The sequence below is a fragment of the Falco punctatus genome (genome assembly GCF_963210335.1).
Source record: "Falco punctatus genome assembly, chromosome: 9".
Lineage (NCBI taxonomy): Eukaryota > Metazoa > Chordata > Aves > Falconiformes > Falconidae > Falco > Falco punctatus.
In genome coordinates, this window is record NC_137589.1 from 12,756,938 (window position 1) to 12,775,957 (window position 19,020).

At 42.5% G+C, this 19,020-nt stretch overlaps 1 protein-coding gene across 3 annotated transcripts in view; it reads right to left on the reverse strand.

The window, feature by feature from the left end:
- Positions 1-28: 28 nt before the first annotated feature.
- The window catches only part of LRIT1 (leucine rich repeat, Ig-like and transmembrane domains 1), a 64,861-nt gene continuing 45,869 nt past the window's right edge, over positions 29-19,020 (reverse strand). The window contains exons 1-6 of one of the 3 annotated variants that reach the window (XR_013930528.1): positions 17,824-17,931; positions 16,963-17,218; positions 13,933-14,399; positions 10,392-10,697; positions 3,259-7,943; positions 29-2,057 (exon numbers count right to left, since the gene is read on the reverse strand). Coding sequence is in view for 2 of the 3 variants with exons in the window: in XM_080402823.1 (XP_080258949.1) it covers positions 6,961-7,943; positions 10,392-10,697; positions 13,933-14,399; positions 16,963-17,084 (1,878 nt within the window). In the remaining variant the exon portion in view is untranslated. Of the gene's footprint in view, positions 7,944-10,391; positions 10,698-13,932; positions 14,400-16,962; positions 17,219-17,823; positions 17,971-19,020 lie in introns of those variants that run through there. The other 2 variants (XM_080402823.1, XM_080402824.1) reach the window with 2 other exon arrangements.

A 19,020-nucleotide genomic window follows, 5' to 3' on the forward strand; every position in this document is an offset into this window, starting at 1 on the left:
TCCCCCCCAACCCCTCGCGGCGGGGGGGTTCTGTAAATACCAGGGGCCGGATTGAGGACCCTGGGGGGCTGTATGCAGCCCGCGGGCCGTAGTTTGAGGACCCCTGTGCTAGATAGTGTTCAGTGTTAGACGTGATGGAATGCCTTCCGTGATGGGATAAATGGCTGAAGTTCACCCAGATCATCAGCTTGTCCAGTTGTGCTGGCCTGGTGTTCACAAGGTGATGGGGAGGCCCATCAGTGCATGGGGTTCGTGAGGGAAACGAGATTGAAAACCACCTACTTTGTGAGCTGCACGCATGCCACCGGTGAGGCCGCGGGGTCAGGATGTTCGGTTGTCTCCAGCACCAAGCTAGCAGGAGGGGTTCACCACTTTTAAGGCCCAACCTTGCAAAAACATCCTTTGCTCACAGGAAAGGTGCCTCCTTTGCCACTGTCACATTCCTCCTCTGTGGTCCGCAGGGAGGGTCTTAAAGTATGTGGCAGCTAAGTCACATCTTTAAAAAAAAAAAAAAAATCATGAAAAGTGTTGTTTATTAGCAGGTTTATATACAGAGTAAAAATTATTGGCAGGTTCACCTCACGTACATCTTTGGACACAGTACAGCTGCATAATGCCCAGTGTACTGGGATGCAGCAAGTAAAATTTCATCTGGGCTTCTCTGCTAAAAATATACAGTAATTTAAATAAATTAGTTTATTAACAGAAAAGAAAGAAAATAAAACATAGCTGTTTTCTTTCTCCCACATGAGATCTCTTCCCAGACTCACCTATCTGGAAAACAGCCTTTCAAAGAGTGGTGTCAGCCAGTACCATGGGCTAATGGCATCATAGATTGTTTAGGTTGGAAAAGATCTTTAAGATCATCAAGTCCAACCATAATCCAGCACTGCCAAGCCCACCACTAAACCATGTCCCCAAGCACCACATCTATGTGTTTTTTAAACACCTCCAGGGATGGTGACTCCACCACCTCCCCGGGCAGCCCGTTCCAGTGCCTGACCACCCTTTCGGTGAAGACATGTCCCCTCACACCCAATCTAACCCTCCCCTGGTGCCACCTGAGGCCGTTCCCTCCTGTCCTGTCCCTTGTTCCCTGGGAGCAGAGCCCGACCCCCCCTGCCTACAGCCCCTGTCAGGCAGCTGCAGGGAGCAATAAGGGCCCCCCCGAGCCCCCTCCTCTCCAGGCTGAGCCCCCCCAGCCGCCCCCCATCCCACGGGTGTCCCAGCCCCTTCCCAGCTCTGGACAAGCTCCAGCCCCTCTGCATCCCTCTTCCGGCTCCGGGGCTGGGTACCTGGGTGAAACTGCTCTTGCTGTTAAAGACTGAGGCAAAGAAAGCATTAAGTACTTCAGCCTTTTCGTCATCCTTTGTGGCAATCCTCCGGCTGTTTTCAGGCTGATATTTATTTGCTACTTAAGAGGCCATTTCTCTAAACATTCTGAAAGCCCAAGTGTACTCAGAGGCTTCAGTAATAAGCTGAGAAACTAGTGGTGAATTATTTACCACAATCAGATTAATTAGTGGGTGGAGAGTCTACCCACTCTCTAGGGTAGAGAGAAGAGGGGAAAATTAAAAGAAAGAAAGGAACAAAAAAAAAAATCCCCCAAACGGTGTTTGCTGTAGCCATTATGTTTATGTTTCCTACTGGAGTCGGATTTTGTTGCTGTTTTAATTCAGTCCAGTTTATGCCTGCCTGTAAATTTAATGGTCACTTTTGTGACAGCAGATGTCCACTCCGTTCAGCTGCTCTTTAATGTCATGTGGCATCCTGGCCAAAGCCAAAATGCAGAACAAGCTGCCTAAAACCCAAACTGTCAAAATAAATCTCTACAGAGTCATTGTCTGCTAATCTATGGGAAGTGGAGTTTAAGAGGCTGCACTGATTGCCAAAGCAAGCGCCGAAAGGACGCCCGCTGCATGCTCCCAGCGATGGCGAGGGAAGTCGAATTCCATCTTGAAGTGACAGGTGCACACAGGTCTGTAAGAAATCAAGTCCAGGCTGATGCTTTACAATTCCAGTTCCTCTGCCAGGGCTATCAGCATCAGAAATCCCTGCTGGGGAGGACATAAGAGGTAAAGGCTGCAGTTGGGTATTTCAGATACAGTGCATGTAACACCAAATGGTACGGGCTTGAAAAAGCAGCTTTGAAAAAGAGGAAGGTGACGTGAAAAGTGGTAAATAAGTCTTCTCTTTCACAAGCCTTCAACAACAACAGGAGCTGTACAAACTTGCCATTCTTTCCCCAATTTTTTCAGTAACCCAGTGCCCCTGGCAGGGTCCCACAGCAAATCCTACAGAGAGCTGGCAAAGGGGCACAACCTGCCCCTTTCACCCACCAGAGGAAAGGAAAGGTTTCATCTCTCACTCAGGGCACGAGCAGAGTCCATCTGCCATGTCGAAAATGGGAGCTAAGGGCCGACATACTCCCATGGGATGTGACTGTGGTGCCAACAGCTCCACATCTGCACCAGCATCCCCTGGCTCTCGGGAAACACAGGCACTGCTCCAAGGCTCACTGCTGCCTCTGAGAAGCTCCTGGTCTGCTCTCCTGAGTGCACACATTTAGTTCTCATCAGTTTGAAACTTTACCAGCAACTGCTAAATTCTTTCCTTTTTGTTTTGAGTAATGGGAAAATAAAGTGGGGGACAAATCTTTTGCTCTGTTTTGGACAACAATTTGCTTCTTCTTTTCACAGACTTTAAAGCTGATGGAGCTCCCACTAAGCCACGGTACTGTAGCACTGAATATTGAGTAAATACATCCTGAAATTTTTCAGACGTTCCCAGAACACTTCTGACATTGAGGGACTTTGATGTCAGCTTCCTCAGGACCTTTTGAACCTTTACATTTTGTTTTACTATTGGAATACTTTCTAACTCATTCTTCAATGTCCATTCAACTTTTAAAGTATCTTGAAAAATGTTTTACCTGTCCTTCTTGACACTTTCGGGTTCTTCATTTTTTTCCCACAATTTTATGTTTATATGCACATACATTTTTGTGTCCCAGATATATTTTTTTAATTGTTTAAAGACATTTTAGTCTATTCTTTCTGGGTACACAGAAATAAATTGACCAGACTTAAAGCGATTATAGCCTTCTGACATGCTTAAATCACATTGTGGAAATAAGGTGTTTGTCAGCTTGAACATTAGTTTGAATTTGTGGAATTTTTATATATATGTGGCATTAAAAATATTTGCAGAGACTTTATAATTCAGAGCCAATATTAACCTCTTTCTGGATCTACTCACCAGATAATCTGGACACTTTTTAAGATATTTGGAAAAAACATCTTTCAAAGCCTCAATATGATTTTTTTACATTTCTTCTTGCACTTCAGCTGCTTGCAGTACTCCTTTTTAATCACTTTGGGCACATTATTTCATGTATATTCTGCTCAGTTCCCTCATTTTGATAGCTGCTTTTCTCCAGATCCTTTTAAGAAAAAGAAATAATGACAATTTTTCAGTACACTTCAGAGCTATTTGGATTCATTTTTAAAATGCAGTTACCTTCTTTTTCAGATCTTATCCTTAATTTTTCAATTTCACACTATTCTGATTTCCAAAATAAGTATTAAAAGATACTGTGGAAGGAGGAACATTTCTTTGTTATCTATCACACGAAGGGCCCATCAAAGAGTGGCTCATACTGCTCTCCAAATCGCCCAGCCCAGGCAACCAGTGCAAACCTCCTGCCCAACACAGGTGGACACTTACCTTAATCCTGTTACTGAAGTGGCTCAACACTTATCAGAGAAGAAAATTTTAAATGGTTTCATAGTAAAAGTGGGGAACACCAAGGGATTCCAAAATATATTCCTTGACAGTGACAAAATATTTGAAAGAGACCCCCAAAACAACAAATTGGCCAAAACCTGACACAAAGATATTATTAACAGAGGAAACATTATGTGTGGAAGAAGAAAACCAAACAGAACAAAGTGTCAAAAAAAAAAAAAAATGCTGCTAATGTAGTAATTCCAAAAGATATTTGGATGTTTGTTTCAGTTCTTACAGCACATGTCTGTCCAAGGATTGACTTTACCTGAGTAAGAAATTGTTTCCAGGCATGAATATTCTCCTTGCCTGAACTCTGAGAAACGTATCTTACAACCAGAGAGGGAAGCTGGCCTGAGCTAACCCTGCTGAAACCAGGTGCCTAACACCTCTTCAGTTAAAATATCCACAAAAAAAAAAAAAAAAAAAAAAAATCCAGTGAGGTATTTGCCTTTACCTGCCTCCATACCACTGAAAAATCTGACCCAGAGCCTTGAAGTCACACTCCGCAGCAAATCAGTTTACTTAATGGTTTGACATTTCACCTGCAGTTTGGCAAGTACAGGGGTTTTCTTCTGACCGACACCAGGTGACACAGAGCTTACTCAAGATTCTATCTACTGCCTGTCTTGTGTGACCCACTGGTGCAGTAGAGAGGCTTGTTTTGGAGCAGCAGCAGTTGAGACGCTGAGCTGTGATGCCTCACCTATGAGTCAGTGAGAAAAGCCATAGGAGATAGAAAAGAAAAATCATGTTTGTCCTATTTGGGATCACTATTTATTCAGAGTGCAAAAACTATCCAATAGGCTCTGTAAAACCTAACACATCCACAGCGAATGTCACAGGATGCCCTCTCCATGCTCCCTCACAAGCAAAGTGCTGGCCCAGCCCGTGCCTTTCCATTGCCGGCTCACAGAGCGTGTGGCGTAGCACGCACCGACAGCGGGTGAGAGCTGCTCCTCACCAGGGCTGGAGGTGGCAAATCACCCAGCTCGTGCCTCCAGGGAGCCAAAAGGTACATACCTCTCGTTCCCAGTCAGCTCCTGCAAACCTGACTTACAGGAAAGTCCTTGGGCAGTATGTCCACTCCGTCAACAACAGGAGAACTTCGGGACAGCCTGGATTCTTCAGGGCTAACTTATCCATCCAGGGCCAAGTCAGGCAGATTTCTGCACAGCCCAGTGATTGCGCTGCAGATGTAGGCAGGAATCAAGCTCAATAATACAGCAATCCTTGCAACTAATCCCAAAAACTGCTACTGGAAGAATTTTGGGGGGGGTTCTACCTTGGAGCAAGACTCTAAAAATAATCCTGGGAAATGCAACTGTATAAATAAGCAATAGATCTATTACATACTACATATTTGATCAATTAATCTGTTGTAATAAAAGACATAATTTTATTTGTAAATGTTATTTGTAAACCTAAAGATCTATGCAGTCCAGTGACAGAAGTAGCATGCATTATTTCATACAGAGATTGACAAATTCTCCCAATATAAGAGAAGTTCTTTATCATTAATGTAAGGAATACAGGGAGTCCTATCAGAAATTATTGTAATGTGTCACCTGTTGCTAGTATTTGTTGAGATCAAATTACTTGCTTTCTCCACCAGGCCAAGTAATCTGACATAACTGAAACTCTTCTGTACAAGGAGGACTTGCAAAATCCATAGAGGGCTCCATTCCAACCAGTGAGTTTTGTTAACCCCCACTGCACATACAGATCCAGAATGTGTGTTGACATCCTTCCAATAAATTTACAAATACACATTTCAAAACAATTCAGCAAGCTTTACCAGTTTTCATTTCAACTTGCCTGGATCCCTCCCATTCAACATTTGGCAGAACATTTTCTTCATGAAGAATATTTGTTACAAAGAGAAAAACTTTATATACAGTACTAATACACAAGGGACTGGAGTGGAAAACTATGTGACTGGGAAGTGCATTGTGGTAAGCACTCAGATCCAAATTCAAGTGGAGCTGCAGGACTTAATATAACTGATTAGCTCACCCGGACAATGAAAGTACACTTAGATGAATATTAGACGGGTTTTTTTCAGGGTTCTTGAACTTGTAAAAAGTTTGAAACCCAAAAGTCCACACTGAGCCTCTGCCACTGCTGACGCCATGGTGAAAGTATGACTGATGTGTGCCTGGCCAGCGATCTACCACCATATCACATACCCCTGCTCCGCATGGAGCAAGGGATTTTCATGACCTAACCACAAATGCCTGGCTGAGCCCTCTGGTCTTCACCACCAGTTTTGTCAGGAGAGCCGGCAGCAATGACAGGGCTGCTCTGGGAGGGTTTTGCAGAACTAATTTAAGTTTTTCAGTGTGACTACAAAGCATTACAATGCCACACAGTTTGCAGAGTAGCCTATTGTATGATTTCAACTAGCACAGCTGATATAAAACATACTCTACTAATTACAATACAGCTACAAAATGCCAGCTAGGACTGATACTGAAAGACCTCTGCAGTACTGTTGTTCAAGAAATCTTAACAGTGTTTAGGGCCAGAATGCAATCACAAAACGCTCTCTATTAGTTATTCTTAGGAGTGGATTGGGGTTTACCTCTTGATTTCTACCTTCTTTGCACATTTCTCTGAATTCAGAGCACAGAGCTCTTATTACGCTGGACATACTAGAAGGGGGTGCTGTACAGCTGTGTTCAGTGATCTATTATGCAGCAAGCTGCATGTTTCATGCAAACATGGGGGATGTGAAAGGTAAGACTCTCAATCTCCACCTTCATAGGTATATATATTAAAATTACTAAACACTCCCCTGTTTGTTAACCAAAAGTACATCAAAAGAGAATAAAATACTTTGTGTATTACAGAGCAGGTACTAAGCACCAAGCACAGCGCGCTCAGAAATGTCACTTAATGTCCTCACACTCAGTGTGCACGCTTCATTTTACGAAAATAAAAGTGGTCCAGGAGAACGAGGCCATTATCACAGAAGCTTTTGCCTGGGTACAAAACAGCAAACCCCAAGTGGGATGAGCAACATGTTTCTGTAAAGCTTGGGCACCAACTACCCTCTTGCATAGTCCTTCAGCATGTGTTGGCGACAGAAGCATTGACAAGGTGGCCTGCAGTTCTGGACCAGAGAGTGTATATACAGCCGTGTGAGCAAGCCGACGATCAGCCTAGTTATTATCAGCAGAAGTATTCATTAGGTTGCTCCTCCACCTTTGGTATTGCTTCTGAGTCCACGCTGGATCGGGCAGACAGCAGCCTGTTCGACTCATCGGGGGTGTGTCTAGTCAAGTATTCTCCTTCCACGCCTTTCGCCTTGGCTCCAGGAGGCAGGCTTTCAAAGGTGACGTAAGACTCCTGAATTTCCTTGGGTTTCCGCACAAAGCATTTTTTGCAGCGCCTTTTCAGTGCTCCACAGCAGACCACCAGCGTCAGAGGAACAGCAATGACACAGGCCACGCTGATGACAACCACATTGATGAGCTTCTGGGTCCCTCCTGCGCTGGCAACTTCATCTGTTGAAAATATGATGCATTGCTCTTTCCTGGGGATCAGCCCTTTCACGCAGACACAGGCGATGTATTTGGTCTTTGGCAGCAGCCCATAGAGGGTGACCTTGGTTTTCCCTGGCTCCACGTTGATCCGCCGCATGTCTCTCTCTCCAAAGATGGCATAGAGGACACTGAACACCGTCGTGTTCTTTGTCAGAGGCGCCTTCCAAGCCAGGGTGATGCTCTGGTCAGTGTCTCCTATCACCCTGACAGACCTCACCATTCGCTCTGGCTCCTGCTGACCAGTAGGTGGGCTCACCAGTAGGTTTCTGGGATTATCTTGTGCCACATCTGGGAGGAGGAGGCCATCTCCAGTGCCCCCTCCAGCCCCCAGGGTAGGCATGGTGGAGGTGGTGATAACGTACCTTGCCACTAGCTTGTCATTGTAGGCAGCTGCTTCCATCCCACTTGCCTTCCCACTCCATGCCCCTTTGGCGTTAGAGTTGGAGTCATCCGTGCCTTCTGAGTCTGTGATGATGAGCGATATGAACGCCTCTGTTGCCCCCAGAAAATTCTTTGCTTTACAGATGTACTCTCCAGAGTCAAGATAAGAGACTACAGGCAGGCCCAGAATAGACCAGCTCATCCCATCACTAGAAATCTCTTGGTGAACTGAAAGGAAGGAAAAATATAAAATAAATAGGCAATAATCAATAGAATTAATAACATGTTTTGTAAAATAATAGGATTCGATCTGCCAAATGTCTGCTTGATACAATAGAATCATCATTTCTTTTTGCCACCAACATTACAAAATCAAAGTAAATCCAAGAAAAAGACAGTAACACTAAAATTAGGTTACGCTGGGATTTACACTGCTTAAGACCGAAGAGATGTGAAGCATTTGATGCCATTTCCTCCAAATTGATGCAGTTTGAAAACAAAAAAGGGAAAGTTCTATTTATTTAAAAAAAAAAAAAAAAAAGCTTAAAAGCTCTTATGCAGGTACAATACTTAAAAGGGTGGAAGGAGCAGGTGGTAATGTGACCTATATGAACATTAGACGCAGTCCTCTGAGTGACAGAGAATACAAGCAGCAAGATTTTCTTCTAAAAACCATATATGGACTAGCCTAGAGTATACGGAGAAAACCAGCTGAAAAACAATATCCCTTTTACTGCTAAATTAGTGCAGGTTTTTATGTTGAGCCAAACAGAGGGAAGTCCGAGCACTTATGACTGAGCAATATATACAGAGCTGAGAGTCGATTTTCTCACTTGGCTTACCAGGAGTCTAAAAGCAGCTTTTTTTGCCTTTTTCTATTTGTGCAGAAAAAAAGAGCAGGGACCATGCAGAAGGGTAAAGCACCCTCTTCATTATTTAACCAGCCTCCTTAGGATGAGCACGTACTAACTCTGCCTTTTCCCATTGAAAGGTAAACCAGGGAGGTGTGTGAAAAGCAAAGGTAAGGCAGAATGCACTCTTCTCCCAAGCCCTCATGGGGAGGATCCAGCCCTGTCAACCAGGGCACATTCCAATGGCAGTAAAATACAATATCATTAGGAGTTACTTTTTCATTTTAGTTATTTACTGAATGGGTATATTAAAAAACATAAAGCTACAGGTCTTCCTATGACGCTTCCACGTACATACAGACTGTGGGCTATTTCTCACTCCTTTCTATTCAGAACACCAACGTTTCAAACAGTCATTACAGAATTGACACAAAAGCTGAAATAATGTCTTTTTCAGCAAACTTTCTATTGAAAGGCACTAAAGTCTGATTTAATGGGCCACAAAATACATCATTCTCAATTGTAGCTCAAAGTAAATTCAACCTAAGCTTTCAGGAAAGCATTCTCTGTTTTATTTTTCTGTTGTGGCTCTCTTTCAAGTGTAGGAGGGACGTTCACAGCATGATGGGTAGACATTATCATTATGAGGAGCAGCTCTGCTCCATCCTGCATGTCATGTACAACAGAGCAATGACTTGTGCAGATCCAAAAAAAGATATTTATTACATGCAGTTCTACTGCTGTGAAAGAAAAAAAATGCTCTCTCCCCTCTTTCTGTGCACTGAGGAGCCCTATAACCCTGTGAAGATTAGACCCCATCCTTAGCAAGTTATCTGCTGAGTTTAGACCTATCCATGAAAGTCAGGGCCAGGGCTGGGGTACAGTAGCATTCAGGGGAGGTTGGAGGGATGAAGGTTCAGGTCCTGACCTAAAACCTAGAGGGTAAAAATCTAAGGATGACTGCCCTGAGTGCAGCAAAGGTTTCTTCCCTAAATTCCCCACACATTAAAGGACCAACATTGCAATTTTAGGTCCATCCATTCTTGTGAATGGAAATGAAAACATGATCAGTCACAAAAACAGTGGCTGTTTGAAAGCTTCCCCCACAAGAAGGGTGAGCACAGAAGAGGCACCTGTCAAGTGTTTCTCCCACAGAGCATTTTTCCAAGAGACCCTGGCAATCCATCAGAAATGAACCATTTGCATCCTTTAGCAGTTTAGTGACTTTTTTCTCTTTTAATGTATCGGTAATGTTGCCTCTGCAACCTCTTCTTTCTTTGTCACAGCAGATTGGAACCGCTGCTGAATTCACATCAGACACCTCTCTGCCAGAGATGGTTACTAACCGATTAACAGCAACGCATCACTAGTCTCAAAGACCCATAAAATAATTCAGTGGGAAGCCTTTCCAGTGACTGAATAACTAACTGGCTAACTTAAAACAGAGACTTTTGCTACAGCTGGACATATTTCATTTCTTCAGCTCCAACAGATTTGCAGAAAACCACTTGACTTCACCACCACAATTGTTATGAAACAAAGCAAACCCAACTTTTTACATGATAGTATACATTTACCTGATGATATCAACATGTAAGTGATTTTATACTGTATAGAAAATCACAATAGTGAATCACACACGATACTATTGTGAATTACAGTGAATCTTAATTTTGCACCCCTTTCTATTTTTGGGGTGTTTTATAAGTGGGAAGGATGTACCGTCACAGAAGCTTCCATTTGCTTCCGACAGTCTGTAGAAAATAAAGGTGCAGGTCTGCCTCACTCATTCCACATGTAAGAGAAAAGCTTAAACCAAACCCACCTGTGCCGTTTAGTTGAGCACCATCAGCTCTTCTCCAGCTGAGCTCCGGAATGGGCACCCCTGTTGTCCCACATCGCAGCAGCACAGTGCTGCCCAGGATGGTCTTTACTTTGGCTACAGACGTATGTACAACGGGGCTTTGACACTTCCTTAGCTCGACTTGGCTGAAGAAGACTCCTGCAAGGCTCCGGGGCGTGAAGCATTTCAGCCTGGGCTCAATGAATGCTATGTTAGGAGACTGGAAATTTAGGAAATGGACCATTTCGTACAGACTGCAGTCACATACCCAAGGATTGTCTTGCAAGCCTGTCAAAATAAATCAGAGCATTAAGTGACTCCGACATCATCTTTTGTTTCTGCCACTTTTGTTTCTATTCTTCAGCAGGACAAACTGTGATAGACTCCTCACCTGCCCTGCAAGGGCTGCCTGTGCGTGTGCAGGGGCACAGGGGTCGGGGGGACGTTCCAACAGCCCCTTGATGCTGGTGACTGAGCTTGATCGTTCATATGTTTGCCAGTTAGTAGACAGGAATAAATACAGCTTGCTAAAGTATCTCAAAACCCAGAGCTGAAATCATATTCTTTAAATTCAAAGCAGGATTATGCACATCATGAAAAACACTATTTGTGCATGTAAAGAAGAAAAAGAAGTTATTATAAACACATATGGTTCCAGGATGGAAAAAAAAAGTAGCCATGGGGGAGGGCTGGTTTGTTTTGTTTTCTTCTCACTGCAGATTATTAAAATATTGGACAGATTCTCATGCCAGCTGTCAGGCTCACAATAGGTGTAGGTGGTCCTACTTGACTGTAAGAGCCCTCTTCCAGCCTTCTTATTCTAATTTATTTTCATTATCTAGTAATCAGCTGTTTTTCCTTGATAAGATGAAAGAACAGTTTTAAGGATTAAATTGAAGAATATACATGTTATGGTATATAAAAGAACATAAACAGACATTAACTATATTAAGAATATGCACATAGAAAGGAGTACATGTAAGAATACCCTCCCGTTTCAGAGTCTCAGAACGCTTCTCTTTTTCTTTTTCCTGCTATCCGAGTGTGTACCTATTGAACTCAAATTCAAAAAAAATGAGACGTTACTCTATTAAAAATAGACCTGTGAAGATGATACCAAATAAGCAAAATTGGAACTAGAGCAATGCATATCCATGAACAGAAGGTGATGAATTTTGACTAAATCTCTGTCATCCTACTTACAAATATCCACATTCACCTGTCCAATGGACAGTTTATGGTCTCTAACAGCTTTAGCTAGCAGAATACATGCAAGCAGTGGCTTTCTGGTAAGAACCAAGTTTTGACACAAGCACAGACGATGCATCACAAGGCTCTATGAGCATCAAGGGGCTGCTTGAATTTGCTAGAGTCAACAGAAACACAGGGTCAACCAAAAGCCCTTGAGGCTTCAGATAAACTGTTCTAAAGATTCTGCTGAAAAACTTCTGAGGCCATTGCATGCCATCTTCACTGGGCTTGGAAGGGAATCCGAAAGTGGTGGGCTTAGTGGGAGGGCACTTCCTATAAATTGATATATAAAAGTTATGAGGACTAAGTAAAGAATGAAAGGTCAGCTTGGCTTTGTTGTTTTATGGCACTTTTCCTAGCAGCTTACTTCTGACTTCATGCACTGCATAACAATTTATTCCAGACTCCTTGGCAGGTACCCCAGCTCCAGTTGATGCCATGGCACCCCCAAAGCCACAGTGAGCCCTTTGCTGCCCTGCACAGCACCATTCTGTAGGCTCATGTGGGCAATCCTCATGTGCAAAAGCTCACAGCCTTGGCACAGACTATCAGCCAGTGAGCTACCACTGGAAGTGCTTCTTTTTGAAGTCATCTAAAAGCAAGGGTTCTGAAGAAGAGTCACAATGATGCACTGTAGATAGGACTCTTTATTATTCATGGATTTTTTAATGCCTTCATGAGAAACAGTCATGAGGAAAGTGAAACAGAAACGTGCAGCTGTGTTCTCCCAGTCTTCTCCTGCGAGGGACATGCTTTTCATATACCTGGTTCCTGTGGGTGTTAGCAAGATAGGATCTAGGAGCTGGACTATCTATATATTACTGTATTAATCTTAGCATTATACTCATTTGCCTACATGAATTTTTTAGGATTCTGGCACAAGCAATCTGTGCACAGCTGGCTACATAAACACTCAGGTTGGCCATGAGCATCAAGGCGTGATCTGTTCTTCTCAACAAAATACTCTCCTAATCTATATTGAATGGAATAACATTTTTACATGTGACTTGACTGTAAAACATAAAGAAAGAAAAGAGTATGGTCCAGGCAGTGTCTTGTCACGCCACAAATGAAACGGGCAATCCCAAACAGCTAGCATTGGCTTAAAGAACTTGATACCACATCTGGCGAAAGGAGATGATGAAACACCTGCTCCTCTCCTGATGCTAATGAAACCTTAAACAACATCTGCAAAGGACACTAAAAGCTTTGTAGGTGCCATTTTGAATCTTGTTAAGGTCTTGTGTCTGTTTCCACTGCAATCTGGTTTTAAAAACGTTACCCCACTAAATTTATCCAGAGAACAAAGAGCAGCAGGAACTCCCCAGAACGAGAGACAACTTGCAATATCTCTGACAAGATTATCAGCAAGTGCCTGAACTCACATTTGTGGCTGTAGAGGCAGTACATGCAAATGCACACACCCCACGCATCAAACACAGCCAGTGGAGCTGGGTCAGCTCATAGCAAGTGAAGACAGCAGATGGCAACAACCCTGAACAGTCGTCAACCTGCTGTAGAGTGGAACCGCTGCACGATGGCTAAAAGGCTGAGTAGTAAGCCCCTGAACTAGTAAATGTACTTGAAACCTCATCTGGGGACACTCAGCCAAGAGGATTCATCTGTAACATGCCCTCTGATATAAAAATGAACAATTGCCTCAAAGCCATACTTCTGAGGAGCCCAGAATTGTCACCAAAAGGTAGATTCTTGTAATTTTATAGCTGCCCTTAAAGGCAGCACTGTCTTGGTGGCTGTGGGGAGACTAGGGTTTAATTCTGTATAAACAGATAAACACAGCTCTGGAAAGAGACAAACTGGCAGTCCTGACCCAGATGTTATGCTCAGTGATGGCTGTATTCCTCTTTGGACATAATAAATGTCCATCTTCTTATTTAATGCTGCTTAAAATGGGTCGATTCCATAGTAACTGTTATTAGAGAAGAACACGTGAATGATGGGGAGCTCTAATCATATTTGCATTTCTGTCAAAAGTGGCAATGTCAATAAATAAAGAGTTTGAGCAAGAGTCACCAGTTTTGTGTTACAAAGATTCAAGCAAGTGATGAAGTTCATGGTGTAATAAGCCAGGTGTAAGGAGCCTGAGGTGAGTTTGTTAATTATGTAAATGAATTTGCACACTTTATATGGGGTATTAAATTGTACACAGCAGTGTACTTGCTGTAGTAACCACAGGGGGTGAAAATACTGCAGTAAGATGCAGAGCTCTTGAAATTTGTGCCCCCTGCAAAAAGACAGGCACTTCTCTTACCTAGGATGATCTTGGAGTTATCGTTGGGGAAGTAAGGAACAGCCTGGAGGTTGGCCCAGGTGGCAATAAGAGCCTGAGGAAGAGTCATCAGCTTATTGCTAGAGAGGTCCAGGTATGTGATATTCTTGACATAACGAGCAGCATCTGGAGGGATTGAGGTAAGTTCGTTGTTGTGTAAATCCAGAAGCCTTAGCTGTGGCATGTCAACCAGGGTTTCCCAGGGGAATGATATTAAGTCATTCCCATCCAGCCTCAGCTCCTGCAAACGACGAAGGCCCTTGAAGGTGATCCCACTGAGGCTGGCCAGGGAGTTATAGGGCATCCAGAGGTACTCCAGGTTGTGGAGCATGTGGAAAGCCTCTCCTGGCACCCTGCGGATGGCTGTCTTTTCTATCCGAAGCTTGGACGTATCTACAGGGATGTTCACAGGAGTGAGAGTCATCTCCGGGTCGTTACACAGCACTGTCCTGTTGGGGAAACACAAACACAGATGTCACTTTCCTGTATTTTAAGAAGGTTTTGCAACTTTACTTTAATGCAGGATTTTGATCCATCTTTCTTTTTTCACCAGATTCCTTCTTGTTTTTTCTTACTTGCTGCTGATCTCTACATCTTCACCATAAGTACATCAACTTGCATTAATCCATATGTATCTTTTGACTGCAGAGATTGCAGTGTTGTGCCCCTCCTGGAGGGGTGTGAGTCTGACTCTGGCCCATATAGTGTTCCTGCTTTTATTTTTCATTCAGGTTTTTTTTTTAGAGTACTTATGATAGACAACAATGACAGCATTCACGCATAACAGGATTCTAGTGCATGCTAAAACAAAATGATCCATAAATTGAACAAAAAAAGATGTAAGAAAAGAAGCCTTACTGACATGTGGGATGGCAGGAAATCATACAGATTAAATACGGCACAGGATGTTTGGGTCGTGAAATGAGGATAAGAAAGTCAGCTCACAACTCACTAGAATTACACCACAGCAAGCTTTGCTTTACTGTGAAATAGTTGGGAAGATGTGTGCAGCTGGTAGCAGCCACTGCACTGCAGGCATGTGCAGTTATGAGAGTGAAAGTGCAGAAAATTAACTCTTTGGAAAATGCTATACTAAAAGCAAGGCAGATTTATGTGTCTTGATCATTCCTTCCCATTTCTAATCTCTAGAGATCAAATCACGAAAACCCTATGCTGCATTTTCACAGCCTTCATACAAAAAATTGTGATTTTGACTTTGTCAAGGTGTGGGATTGTAGATAGCGATGAGGAATGAAGGGAGACAAAATAGGTCTCTCAGAATACACTTTAATTTGCCTATCAGCAAGGAAAGAAAGGTAAGTTCTTAACAAAATACAAAGCCACCTTGCAAAGGTAACAGGTTAGATAGGCATGTCCCACTCCACATGCTAAACTAGATACCGCAAGAAACGTAATGTGATCAGTCAAGTAACGTTTTCTTATCACACTGCCTGGGTGATAAGCAGAATATTACAAAGCTGCCAAAACTAGATTGAGTTTGGCTGAAAGCAAATATTCCCCTACTAACACACACAAATAACATGGCTGAACTGGTCATGCAAGTTTCCTGGAGTTAAATGTTACTCGAGCCTACAGTTAAATTGTCAATTTATAATCAAAGCCTGGTACATTACTGTCATCCAGCACTTTTATTATGGCATTAAATTCTGCCCACCCTCAGCTGAAAATTGAGATTTTGAAGAAAAAAATAATTGATCAAATACGAAAAAGCCAGAAATCCTCTTTCAATAAACTTTTGTTTGTTCGTTTGCATAGGCATGAGGCAAAATGTTTGATAACAGAGACACTATGACAGTAAAACAGTTCTTCTCATAGTGTCCCTAAACTATGTCAGTGAGCACTAAACATTTAATCTATGGGATAATCTTCTACTAGTGAGAAATACAAATCATAATGCAGAAAAAAAGGTGACATTTTGTTCCTTAAGGGTCTAACAGACATTTCCTTTATTTGGTATCTTACCAAAACACTCTAAAGCTTTTTCAAGTCACTGAGAAGAAATTCACCTGGGAACTGTGACATTTATGGAGCAATAACTGGCTGTCCCATGATTGCATTCGCTTTTAACAATTGCAGACTACTTGTGTCTCTATCATGCTTCTTACTGGGAAAGTTTCAAGTCTTAAATCTATAGCACCATAAAAGAGATAAGAAAGTGGATCTATTTAATGGGAATCCAGAATACAGGGGACAGCCTTTCATTTCGGTATTGTGGTCTTGTCTAGAAATTTTTTTTCCAAAGGATTTTGCAAATATTGTATCTCTGTCACAAAATCTCCTCTGCTGTGAACCACAACTTATAAAAATGTAGCCTGTATTTCATTAATTCAAATCATTTACTTTGTGATTATCTTTCAGAAAGACTTTTATTACAGTCCTCCAGAGAAATGTATGTACAAGAGCATTGCATTCAAAAATGGATGTCCTTCTGGTCCTGTCTTCTTTTTTAAACTGTAAGTTTCCAGTCTGAACATTATCTTATTTTATTTTTATTGTTATTATCATTTATCTTTTTTTTGGTTCATTTTCATCGAGAGTATATTGCTTTGCCTAAAATCTCCAACTAAAGGATTTTTTAAGTAAATGGAATTGCAGGTTTTGGTACAACAAAATAAACCAAATCTAGTTACATTTTAGAAACAAACCAGCAGAGCAGAATAAAGCCTTTTAAAACTAGCATTTTCAGCATAATGGTAAAAAAAAGAAGATGTTTAAATTTTATTCCCTTGTTGCCGTTGCACCAGCAGTACTTATGTCACTTCTGTTCTCACAGAGGAGATACCCAAACGCTTTCTCTGAAATCAGCTTACTGTGTTTTCAGAAGCTAATCCTCTGCAAATAAAGCTAGAGTGCAAAGCGACTGGAAAAATAATGGACGCAAAGTCTGGACGCAATATTTTCCCTTCCAAGCCTCCTTACAGAGAAGAAGAAATAAAATCCCCGACACCCAGCGAAAGAGCGGCACCCCCCCCGGGGAGAGCATCGGCATACCTGGCTTTCGTCCCTTCGCTGAGGCTGTGGTAGGCGCAGCTGCACTGCGACGGGCACGAGCCGCCTGCCCATGGCAGCCCTCCGAGCATGAAGCAGCAGAGCAAACTCACCACGATCCACATGGCTACCTGTGCATGGGAAGGACACCTGGGCACTAGACAACGCGGAGGGTTTTGCCTATTGTTTTATCCATTGACTGGTCACATCTTGTTAACTCCCTTTTGTTTTCCGCCACACTGTGATCTTCCAGCCCTCGCTGAGTCCATCAGATAAAAAAGGATAGGCAGGGATTAAGGATGGGGACTTGAGTTATTTTCATGAGGGTGCTTATTGCTTCCTGGAACCATACTGACAGCACTTCTTCCCTCAGGGAGCATCGAGACACTCTCCCCCGGCAATCTGTGGCTCTTGGGCAAGGAAAAAAGCAAACATACTTTTGGGGCACCTGCATTGCAGGCAAGATAACTGTTATCTGAACAGGAATTAGCAATAATTTATTTCCTCACAGTGAACTGGGAATACTTAAAAACAGTTTCTTGTGCTAATGGAACACAAGCTTCCTATACAAGAACACTAAAAATATATAGTGATACTATTAAAAAGCTTTATTTTCTTTTAAAAACTCCTAGTTTGATCAAGCAATTATAGAACTGTTGGCAACATGCCTGATACTAATAAACAATGAATAACCCAGTAAATAGGCACATATTTCAGTTTATATCAGGGCCAGCACATGCCTGCAGGACTGAGCGCTGTGCTCTGCCTTGCTAATACAACAAAGCCCAGATGAGGAACCATTTTGGGGAGCACTACCTGATGCTGGGCTGCGGGGCAGCTTCAGGAATGCTAAGAAAAGCTTACCTCTGTCTTAAGGACAGCCCAGGGATGCCTGTGAAATTATTTTTGTCCACTCCTGTCGAAGACAGTTGTTTCCCATCTATTAGAGAGGCAGCCGTAACTGCAAAGCTGATGGAGAGCACCCATGTTTTCAGCAACCTTCGTCTGACTCTGAAGAACACAACACACGTGAGAAAAGTAGAGCTGAAATATATGCACAAATATAAAGCTTGAGAAGTCACTATTTGAGATGGGAGCAGAATTCTATTCCTACTAGCAAGGACGTCTCATGTTTATAAAGACTATTATTTTCTGTTGAGGTGAAAGTATATAAATCACTCACACCACAAATGTGCACCACACTGTTAGAGGTAAAAGGCTCTGGAGAAACTAATAGGTGATTACTTTCAACCCGATCAGATTGCTACTCCCCCAGTTCCCAGCCACACTACGTTATAGCTTTGGCAGAAAAAATGACCCCTGTGTCAGATACAAAACAGAAAATGCAAGTTAAATTTGAAGAGAAATGAGGAGTAACTAAATGGAGCTCAACAGCTAGTGATAAAGCACTGACCAGCCACTACTCCTTCAAAGGTGCTTTAGGAAAATATTTCTCTTCCAGTTTGGAGCTCAGGGAAGCCACAGTGCCCAGCAGGTTTTACAGGGGAGAGTCCCAGATGCTTCACTGCAATGTAAAACATGATCAATTCTACTAAAATCCTGGACCCTGTTAACACAGTAGGGACTCTGCCATCTGCTCCACCCAGAGAAAAGGGAGCGTGGGATCAAATGTGGCTGATTGAGGCAGAAACCACCCAGCATCCTGTTGGCATTTCAGCACTGGTTGCTTCCCAGTTCCCCTTTCCTTTACCTAAGCTCAGAAAAGACAGGGAAAGGAATTACAACCACGAAGTTTTATCTAAAAATTAGGTTTTCTTGGATTTAAATTCATATTTCCCTTGGAGAAAACTACAGCTCTGCACATTTTTAAAAGCCTGGTTTTATCTACAGCTGCCCTTCTACGGAGGTGCATAGGAGAATCAAATCATATGAAGTGCCATAAAGCCAGGGAAGAAATATTAGTATTTTGGCCTATGCATAGGCCAAAAGACATTTTGGTGATTAAAAATAAATAAGATAAAATAATAATTTAAAAAAATCCCAAAAACCAACCAAACAAAAAAAAACCCACCAGAAACCATTCAAATGCAAAGCTTCCAC